The 10,880-nt window shown below is 45.4% G+C and overlaps 1 protein-coding gene across 2 annotated transcripts in view; it reads right to left on the bottom strand.

The window, feature by feature from the left end:
- Window positions 1-10,880, bottom strand: part of SLC25A20 (solute carrier family 25 member 20) — a 28,104-nt gene continuing 17,224 nt past the window's right edge. For both annotated transcript variants that reach the window (XM_080829121.1, XM_080829122.1), the window contains 5 exons: window positions 3,355-3,472; window positions 2,591-2,663; window positions 2,112-2,221; window positions 1,510-1,634; window positions 1-852 (listed from right to left, as the gene is read on the bottom strand). In XM_080829121.1, the coding sequence (XP_080685247.1) occupies window positions 790-852; window positions 1,510-1,634; window positions 2,112-2,221; window positions 2,591-2,663; window positions 3,355-3,472 (489 nt within the window). In that variant the 3' untranslated portion in view covers window positions 1-789. The remainder of the gene's footprint in view (window positions 853-1,509; window positions 1,635-2,111; window positions 2,222-2,590; window positions 2,664-3,354; window positions 3,473-10,880) is intronic.

Genomic DNA, 10,880 nt, shown 5'->3' with positions numbered 1-10,880 from the left:
AAAATTAGAAACAATATTTATTGTTTCCTGTTAAAATAGGGCACTCTCATGAGAAAAGAGTGTGTGAAAAGAGCCTTTCCTACACCCCAGGCTTTGTCACTTATCTCAGCAGGCTAGAACTGTTGATTCAAAACCCTCCTCACTGTGTAGGAGGAAAAGCTCTCCATCTACTCCTGGGAAATCAGGCTACTGTAGTTTTAGCTTTGATTACTTGCATGCATTAGAAAGAAAAACTCAACCTGTTAACAGGCTATCCGCCCCTAGGCACATTTGCTCAGTCCACTTGGACAGAGAGATGTGGCCTTCAGGTCCACATCCCCATGTGCAGGCCAGGATTAAGTGATAACCCTGGAAATCTGGTGGGTGTTCCTGGGTAGGGGTCGAAGACAACACCAGCTCTTGGTCAGCTGGTTGAAAACATGCATAGTGTCTCCAGTGAAAAGCTGAGATTCCCTCTTTCTCAAGTAGTATTTTGGGTGTAGTAGGGCCTGTAGTCCACCAGTAGATAGCTCTCTGACCATAGGTGGTATCTGGTCTAGAAGTTACTTACTCCACCTCCAAATCCTCTTGAGATCCCTTAAATTGACATGAGTAAATTCAAGTTTCAAAATGGCACACCAAGTTATACCAGGTAGAGGATGTCATTAAGGCAATGGTCTCAACAAATCCATGTACAGAGTTCTGATCCCACCATCCCTCTCCCTTTGCCTTCAGGAATGCCTAGTCCTGCCCATGGCTTCTCCTCTGTGATAGCTTCCATCTTCCAGAAGCCTTGAGCAGCCTTCAGCCTCACAAGTTGGGGGTGGCCCAATTAAGGAACTTCATGGCAACTTCAAAGCCAAGGAAACAGGCCTGAGAAGGGGTTAGAAGGGAGAAAAAAGCTAGCAGGAATTAGGACTATCACAAAGACCCCAGCACCATGCTTGGCTGACCCTGTCAGGACCAGAACCCTTCTGCGACTTTATCAGAACCCCTCCCCAACTTCGTTCCCACCCCAGGTCAGGGAATCAAGCTGTGCTTTCATATTCCTGCAAGGGGAAGAAAATCCATTTCTCACAACTACCCACTTCTGATGACCAAGTCAGGAGATCAAACCCCTCCCCTCACTGGGCACCTGAGTGGCTCAGATCATTGAGCATCTGCCTTGGGCTCCAGCTGTGATCTCTAAATCCTGGTATCAAGCCCCATGTCAGGCTCCCAGCTCAGCAGGGAGTCTGCTTCCCCCCCACTCTCCCTTTGCCCCTCCCCCTGTTTGTGCTCTCTTCTTTCTCTCAAATGAAAATAAAATCTTAAAAAAAAAAAAAAGCCCCTCCCCTCAAAGAATCCCAAAGACAACTCCTCCTGAAACTTCAGGAAAAGAAGCAAATAAGGAGGCTCTGGCTGAGGGTGGGATTCGGGGAAAACTGAGCCCCCAATCCAATCCTAGGAACAAGCAAAAGTCAGCCCATCTAGACCTAGGAACCTGCTCTAAGCCCTGAAGGGAAAGCATAGCCCCTGCCTTCCACTCACCGCATTGGCTGGAAAGGCTCGGATCATCACCGCATTGAACCCCTTATACAAGGATGTGACTCCTTCGTTCCGGATCAGCTCTCTCAGTACGTCTCTGAAACCATTAGGGTATTTTCCAGGAGGTGCTGTAGGTGGAATCCAACTGTTAAGGTTTTAGGAAGTTTCCTAACCTGCCTATAGTAACCTACACGGGGACAGTTCCGTAATCAAGTCTTCCTGATGGGTCACCGCATCAGGAAGAGGACACCCTCCAGGTCATCTGGGACCAGTCCACAGACAATACCATTCACCTTGGGATAAACATACAATGTCTGGATTACTGATGCTGAGGGAGTGGAGAGGAAAAGTGAAGAACATAAGAGTCCTTCAAGGCAGCAGAGTTGATCTGACTGCTTATCTCACTTATTTTGTGTTCTGGCCAAAAGGAAATGAATCTAGGGTTCCTAGGACACAAATGACTGTAAGGGAAAATGTTGGTCAGAGAGCTGCTGGGTACTGCTGTGGAGAGCGAGTATCTCCAGGGCCCTGAGAGCTCTGCACCCCAGGGGCAGCCAGTTCTGGTACCCACACCACCCCCATCTACCCCACTACCCTCCACTAACCAGTCTGGAAGCGGGACTTGAGCACGTCCGGGGGGATTGCCACAGCCCAGTTGAAGATCCCTGCGATGCCCCCAGCCACCAGGATCCGAGGCACACTGAGCTCACTGACACTGCAGAACACCAACCGCAGCCCCAGTCAGACAAAGGCTGTGAGCGAGGCATTCAGACCATCCCTCCCTTGGCAGATGGGGCAGTTACATTGAGGGAGAGGCTGGCCAGAGGGAGGAGGTCCAAGGCCAGGGCTCCTGTGACATGGCAGCTGCCACTCCTTGGAGGAGGTTTCATGAACTTGTTTCATATACTTGCTCCAGCAGGTGAAGTACAGAGTAAGCAGTGTTAGCTGGGTCTCAGCAGCAAGGACAGGAAAGTGGACACGAAGCCAGAAGCAAGCCCCACTCTGCCTTCAGATCCACTCACAGTAAAGGGCAACCAACCCATGACCGAGCAAAGTGGCCTCTGCGTTCTTCTGTTCTCCTCACCTCTTTCCCTCTGGCGTCAAGATATTTTTCAGCCACTCATATGTCATGAAATACATCCCGCTGGCTGGAACATCTGTTAGGGGCAAGAAAGAAGCGAATTAAAGAATATAAAGTCCTCATGGATTTCTAGAACTTAGAAGAGCCAAGCTTGGTGCTGGCCCTTTCAAGGTTTTCTGGGAAGTTCCTCAGCCGCACCTCCTATGTGCAATAATCATTTTGCAGTAATTAGATGCTGCTTTGGGGCAAGCACTGGTGTGAATGAGCACAAACACACGCAACATCACTTCACCTTCGAAGTCCCCTCTGAGTGGTCCCCATGGACACGCCCACTCCATGTTACAACTACAGTTAGCCTCTGGCCTTCCTCCAAACAGCTACGGCAGGACAGGGGTGAGGCTGTGTCTGCCTCTCTGATTGCCACCCCAGCAGGACATGCCTCTTGAAACCAGGAAGAGCCCCACTGTCCCTCATCCCTCCAGCCACGACTGCTATCTACTAGCCATTCCCCTGTAACTGGCACTATCTTGAGTTGCATCCTTGAGGGCCAGCCTGCCAGAAGGATACAGGTCTTCCCATCCTCATTTGTGTCCATGCTGGCCAGGGGTGAGACTGCCCAAAAAACAGGACACATCATGCCAGTCAGAAATGTAGCCTGTACAATGCCAAGGCTAATCCGGGGATGCAGGTAAGACCCTCTGTGGCAAGCCCTCCTCAGATGAGCTCCCGCCGCAAGGTGACCTCAGGTAGAGAACCTAGAAGGTTACCTCGCATGAGGGTGAGCACTGTCCCTTTGTAGATGCCTCGGATCCCAGATTCCTGGTATAGCTTCTTGGCACAGTCCAAGGCCCCAGTGTACTTGGTTTCTCCCGAAGAAGCCTGAATCTGAGAGGGAGGAAAAAGTCATCAAGTCAGTAGCAGCAACATCAGAGTCAACAGGCTCAGCAGGTTACAGATTCAAGGTGAGTGTGAGAGTGGTCATTATTAGACCAATGAAAGACTGCCCTGTCAAACTGCTAGTTATTTGGAACATAGAATATTGGTGGAAATCACTGGGAAATAAGGTTAAATGAAAATATCACAAAGTATCCACACACAAGAAAAAAGTCAACAGAGGAGTTGGAAAATATGTGGAGGAACTCTCTCAAATACAAGAGCATTCCCGATAAAGCCAGTTGGAAGGTCATTCACTTATTCCTTCAACAAATATCCATTGAGCACCAAATCCATCCCAAGCTCTCAGAGATCGGGAAGCTCGGTCAAGGAAAGGTGAACAGGAAAGAGCTGTTCAGAGCTCTAAGTGCCACAACACAGATCCTGTGCAGAGCCAGGGGAGGAGCAAGGAGAGGCCCCCATACCAGTCTCAGGGATCCACGGCCTAAGACACAAGAGCTTGAGTAAGGCAGGCAGGGGTAATTCCAGAAAAGATCTGAGACAAAGAACCCCACGCAAGATCCACAGCAAGTACAGAGCCAAGAGGAATCACAACACACAGAGGCATCAACCAAAGAATAATTAAAGCTGGAGAGTTAAGGGGCACCTGGGTGGCTCAGTGGGTTAAAGCCTCTGTCTTCGACTCAGGACATGATCTCAGGGTCCTGGGATCGAGCCTTGCATCGGGCTCTCGGCTCATCAGAGAGCCTGCTTCCTCCTCTCTCTCTCTCTGCCTGCCTCTCTGCCTACTTGTGATCTCTGTCTGTCAAATAAATAAATAAAATCTTTAAAAAAAAAAGTGGAGAGTTAAGCTTTAACAGTTCCAAGGAGAAACATAAATAAACATATAAGTTCAATAATTTTGCTGCATACCAGCAATAACAATTTGAAAAGGAAGAATCCTATTCTAAAGATATTCTTTATTTTTTTAAAGATTTTATTTATTTATTTATTTATTTGACAGACAGAGATCACAAATAGGCAGAGAGGCAGGCAGAGAGAGAGGAAGGGAAGCAGGCTCCTTGCCTAGCAGAGAGCCCGAAGGAATCCTATCCTAAATAGCAATAAAATATATGTGCGTCAAACAGTAATAGGATTTGCATAAATAAAACTCTAAAGCACTCCAAGGAACATAAAAAAAAAAAGAGAGATGAATAGAGTCATCATTCTGGTTAGGAAAGTTTTTCCTTGGAAAGACTTCAATTTTTCTAAAAATAATAAATTTAAGACAATGTCAATCCAATAGTAATGGCTTTTTAAAATATAACTTCCCCAAATGATCTGGGCACATGTAAATCTGGCATGTCTGAGAAACAGCAAGGAGACCCACGTGACGAGAGGACATTGGAGCTGACTCACAGTGACGTGGGGGCCAAAGAGGATCGGTATGGAATTGATATCTTATTGTGAGAATCTTCTCACTGTTATGTGATGAAGGTGACCTGGAGCAATGTGGCTGCAAGTGGAGGGATGAGAAGGGATAGACTTGGCATATGCCGAAAGCAAGCTTAACTGTTCAATAGATGGGACATGTGCAGTGAGAAAACAGAGGCATCTCGGATGACTCCTGTGATTTAGAGCCGAACAACTAGAAGTATGGTTGCCACAACTGAGGTGGGGAAGGTTGTAGGTGGAGCAGTTATTGGAGAAGACCAGGAGCTCATTTTTGCACATGATGACACTGAGGTGCTTATTAGCATCCAAATGGAAATGTTGGATAAACTAGTATGGAGTTCAGGAAAAGCCTGAATTAGAAATATAAATTCTTCCTGCTGAAGAGCAACAAAAAACCCCAGATGTTATTTTTATTTAATTTTGGGGGGGGTGCAATAAAGGTGGTTTTATTAAAGCATGAGACAGGACCCATGGGCAGAAAGAGCTGTCAAAAACCCTAGACTTGGGGGGCGCCTGGGTGGCCCAGTGGGTTAAAGCCTCTGCCTTCGGCTCAGGTCATGATCTCAGGGTCCTGGGATCGAGCCCCGCATCGGGCTCTCTGCTCAGCAGGGAGCCTGCTTCCCTTCCTCTCTCTCTGCCTGCCTCCCTGCCTATCTGTGATCTGTCTGTCAAATAAATAAATAAAAAATCTTAAAAAAAACAAAACAAAACCCTAGACTTCGGATGACTAGGTGGCTCAGTTGGTTGGGCGGCTGCCTTCGGCTCGGGTCGTGATCCCGGCGTTCTGGGATTGAGTCCCACATCAGGCTCCTTGCTCGGCGGGGAGCCTGCTTCTCCGTCTGCCTCTGCCTACCACTCTGTCTGCCTGTGCTCGCTTGCTCTCTCTCTCTAACAAATAAATAAACTAAAAAAATAATAATAATAATAAAAAAACCTAGACTTTTATTTATTTATTTATTTTTAAGAGAGAGAGAGTACACATAAGCAGGCAGAGAGGCAGGCAGAGAGGCAGGCAGAGGCAGCGAGAGAAGCAGGCTCCCTGCCGAGCAAGGAACCCGATGCGGGACTCGATCCCAGGACCCTGGGATTATGACCCGAGCCGAAGGCAGCGGCTTAACCAACTGAGCCACCCAGGCGTCCCTAGACTTTATTTTTAAAGCAAACATGAGAAGACTCTGAAAGTCCAAAGAAAAAGAGAGACTGGCTAGGAGACTCTGAACTTGAGGAATGACTTGGTGGTGAGTTCCTTGGATTTTCTTTCTGATATATCTCAGATCTGGGGCTGAGGAAACTGGCAATCCAGGAATGCCAACAAGCATAGACCAGAAAGAAGCCCCAACAAAAGCCTGTGTTCTGTAGACAAAGGACCAAGAAAGGGTCAGCTTAGAAAGATAAAAAAGTTTTAGACAATAAACACTCAACTCTAGCCAAACACCATAAAACAAAACAAAACAAAAAACAAAAAACTGGGGCCTCACTCCCAACCACACCAGGAGACACCAAGGGGGGAACTTGGACTTCCACCCTTGCAGGGCTCTAACAAGGCACCCAACATGCTGTCAGGGTGGAGTCAGAGAAGGCCAGGTAGGGAACTAGGACTTTCATCCCTGACAGCCAGTAACCAGCACCCTCCTATCGGATGGGGTCAGTGGAGACGCTGGCACTCCCACACCCACCCAGCAGTAAAAAGAAGTGCCCCACCCTGAGGTGCCAACAGAGGCCAAGTCGGGAACCTAGACTTCTATCTCCACCTGGCAATAACAAGGCAGCATCCTTCCCTTTCCTGCTGGAAAAAGCCAGCTAAAATAGAAAATACGTTATTTACATAACATGCAAATAACCAGGTTTCAACTGAAAATCACTCATCATACCCCAAACCAGCTAGACCTCAATTTGAAAGGAAAAAGACAAGCAACAGATAATAGAGATGTTACAAATATTTGTTGATGTTGACAAATATTTGTTTTGTTTTGGGTTTTTGTTTGTTTGTTTATCTGACAAAGATTTTAAAGCAGCCATGGTAAAAATCCTTCAATAAGTAATTATAAATATGCTTGAAACAAATGAAAATATGGAAAGGCACACCAAACAAATAAAGTCTTAGCGCGGAAATAGAGGATGTAAGGAAGAACCAAATGGAAACCATATAATTGAAAAATACAACTGGAAAAAGAAAAGGGAAAAAGAAAAATATAACCAAAATAAAAAGCTCAATGGATGGCTCGCTCAGGAGCAGAACAGAGGTGCGCCTGGGTGGCTCAGTTGGTCAAGCATCTGCCTTCGGCTCAGGTCATGATCTATGGGTCCTGGGATTGAGCCCTGAATTGAGCCCCACCTCCAGCTCCCTGCTCAGCAGTGAGTCTGCTTCTCCCTCTCCCTCTGCCCCTCCCCCCTCATTCTTTCCCTCTCTCAAATAAATAAAATCTTTAAAAAAAAAAAAGATTTTATTTATTTGAGAGAGAGAGAGAGCGAGCAAGTGAGCTAGCACAAGCCAGGAGGGAGAGGCAGAGGGAGAAGCAGACTCCCTGCCTGGAAGGCCCACATGGAACTCAACCCCAGGAGGGACCATGACCCAAGTTGAAGGCAGACACTTAACTGACTAAGCCACCCAGATGCCCCTTAATTTTCTATATTATCCTAAAGTTTATATGAAAAGACAAAGAATAGAATAGCTAGAACAAGTTTGTTTTGTTTTTTTACAGACAGATCACAAGGAGGCAGAGAGGCAGGCAGAGTGGTGGGGGAGCGGGGAGCAGGCTCCCTGCTGAGCAGAGAGCCCGATGTGGGGCTTGATCCCAGGACCCTGAGATCATGACCCGAGCCGAAGGCAGAGGCTTTAACCCGCTGAGCCACCCAGGGACCCCTGTTTCTTTTTTTTAAAGAATAAAGTTGGAGGGATCAGACTACTAAATTTTAAGACTTAGTATATGCCTATATTAATCAAGACTGTAGTATTAGTGGAGGGATAAACACATAAATCAATGAAAGAAAATACAGAACAAAAGAGTATGCACACAAATATCCCAATTGATTTTTTTTAAAGATTTATTTATTTGAGGGGTACCTGGGTGGCTCAGTCATTAAGTGTCTGCATTTGGCTCTGGTCAGGATCCCAGGATACTGGGATCGAGCCCCACATTGGGCTCCCTGCTCGGCGGGAAGCCTGTTTCTCCCTCTCCCAACCCTCACCTTGTGTTTCCTCTCACGCTGTGTCTCTCCTCTCTCTGTCAAATAAATAAATAGAATCTTTAAAAAAAAATGTTATTTATTTATTTGAGGGAGAGAAAGAACACGAATTGGGGAGGGGAAAAGGGAGAGGGAGAGAATCTCAAGCAGACTTCCCACTGAGCACAGAGCCCAACAATGGGGAGGGCTGCACAGGGCTCGATGTCACCACCTCACAATCACGACCTGAGTCCAAACCAAGAGTTGGGCGCCTAACCAGCTGAGCCACCCAGGTGCCCCTTAAGAGGGTATTTTGAGGGGCGCCTGGGTGGCTCAGTTGGTCAGGCTCCCTGCTCTGTGGGGAGCCTGCTTCTCCCTCTCCCTCTCCTGATCTGCCTGCTTGTGCTTTCTTGGTCTGTCAAATACATAAAATAAAATCTTTGGAAAAAAAAAAAAAAGAGAGAGAGAGTATTTTGAGCAAACAATTTTAATTTGGGGGCACCTGACTTCAGCTCAGGTCATGATCTTGGGATCTTAGGATCCAGCCCCACGTGGGGCTCCACACTCAGTACAGAGTCTGCTTGGGATTCTCTCTCCCTCTCCCTCTGCCCCTCCCCTTGCTCAGGCACAAGCTCTCTCTCTCTCTCACTCTCGCTCTCTCTCTCAAACAAAACAAATGAATAAAATCTTTTTAAAAAGAGACTCTGTTGGGGCACCTGGGTGGCTCAGTGAGTTAAAGTGGGTTAAAGCCGAAGGTTAAAGCCTCCTTCGGTTCAAGTTGTGATCTCAGAGTCCTGGGATTGAGCTCCGCATCCAGCTCTCTGCTCAGTGGGGAGCCTGCTTCCCCCTCTTTCTGTGCCTGCTTCTCTGCCTGCTTGTGATCTCTGTGTCAAATAAATAAATAAAATCTTTAAAAAGAGAGAGAGAGAGACTCTGTTAAGAGAATGAAAAGACAAACTATAAACTGGGAGAAAATATTTGCAAATCATGTATATGTCAAACCACTAGTATTTAGAATAAAGGACTCTCTCAAAATTCAATAATAAAAAAAAAATTCAATTAGAAAACGGACAAAAAACATGAGCAGACATTTCACCTAAGAGGATACACAGCAAATAAGCAATGAAAAGATGTTCAACATCTTCAGCTGTTAGGTAAATACAAATTAAAATGAGATATTACTACACACCTATCAGGATGGCTAAAATTAAACATAGTGACAGCACTAAATGTTAGCGAGGATGCAGAGAAACTGGACCACTCATTCATTGCTGGCAGGAATATAAAATATAAAAAACTAAGCAACAGTTTGGCAGTTTCTTTAAAAACTAAACATGCAACTACCATATGACTCAACAATTTGTACTCTTGGGCATCTATCCCAGAGAAATGAAAACTTATTTTCTTAGAAAAACTTCTGGGGGCGCCTGAGTGGCTCAGTTGGTTAAACACCTGCCTTCGGCTCAGGTCATGATCCTGGAGTCTCAGGATCGAGTCCCACACTGGGCTCCCTGCTCAGGAGGGAGTCTGCTTCTCCCTCTGACCTTCCCCCTCTTGTGCTCTCTCTCACTCTCTCTCATTCTCTCCCTCTCAAATAAATAAATAAAATCTTAAAAAAAAAGAAAAGAAAAACTTCTGAACATGAATGTTTAAACTATCTTTATTCCTAATAGTCAAAAGCTGGAAACAACCCAGATGTCCTTCAATGGACTATTAAAAGAGAAATGAACAACTCATACACGCAACAATCTAATGAAACTCCAGAAAATTATGTTGAGTTAAAAGCAACCAAAAAAGTTTGCCTGGTAAGTTTACTGTAGTGTGGTTCTATCTGTATAACATTCTTGAAATTATAAAATGACAGAAATAGTGGCTCAGTGGGTTAAGCCTCTGCCTTCGGCTCAGGTCATGATCTCAGGGTCCTGGGATCGAGCCCCACATCGGGCTCTCTGCTCAGCAGGGAGCCTGCTTCTCTCTCGCTGCTTGCTGCTCTGCCTGGTTATAATCTCTCTCTCTCTCTGTCAAATAAATAAATAAAATCTTGAAAGAAAAAAAGCAACCAAAAAAGTTTGCCTGGTAAGTTTACTGTAGTGTGGTTCTATCTGTATAACATTCTTGAAATTATAAAATGACAGAAATAGAGTACAGACTGGTGGTTGCTGGGGTAGTGAAGAACTGGAGTGAGAGAAGGGAAGTGGATGTGGCCATGGCATGATGAAAACATTCTGTATCTTTTCTGTGTCTTTTCTGTATCAATATCAATATTTTTATTGTAATATCGTACCACAGTTTTACAAGATATTACCTTTGTGGGGAAACTGGGTAAAGGGTAAATGTGATCTCTCTGTATTATTATTATTTTTTAAAGATTTTATTTATTTATTTGACAGAGAGTCAGCAAGAGAGGGAACAGAAGCACAGGGAGCAGAAGAGGGAGAAGCAGGCTTCCCGCTGAGCAGGGAGCCTGATGTGGGGCTCAATCCCAGGACTCAGGGATCATAACCTGAGTTGAAGGCAGATGCTTAACAACAGAGCCACCCAGGTGCCCCAATCTCTCTGTATTACTATGATTTTTTTCTTTGTGTTGTTTTTTACAACTGCTCAGAGATCTAAAATTGTCTCAAAATAAAAAGTTTAATTTTAAAAATACACAAAATTCTAATAAAGCTTGTACTGTTAAAAGCTAAAAAAAAAAAAATACACAGTTAAATGACAAACCCAAACCATGAAATGGGCTTGCCACATACAATAAGTAATTAACAATTACAAAGCTTTTGTAAGTCAAAAAACAAATGAGCAA

The sequence above is a fragment of the Martes martes genome (genome assembly GCF_963455335.1).
Source record: "Martes martes genome assembly, chromosome: 1".
NCBI lineage: Eukaryota > Metazoa > Chordata > Mammalia > Carnivora > Mustelidae > Martes > Martes martes.
This window is presented reverse-complemented; position numbering and strand designations above follow the sequence as displayed.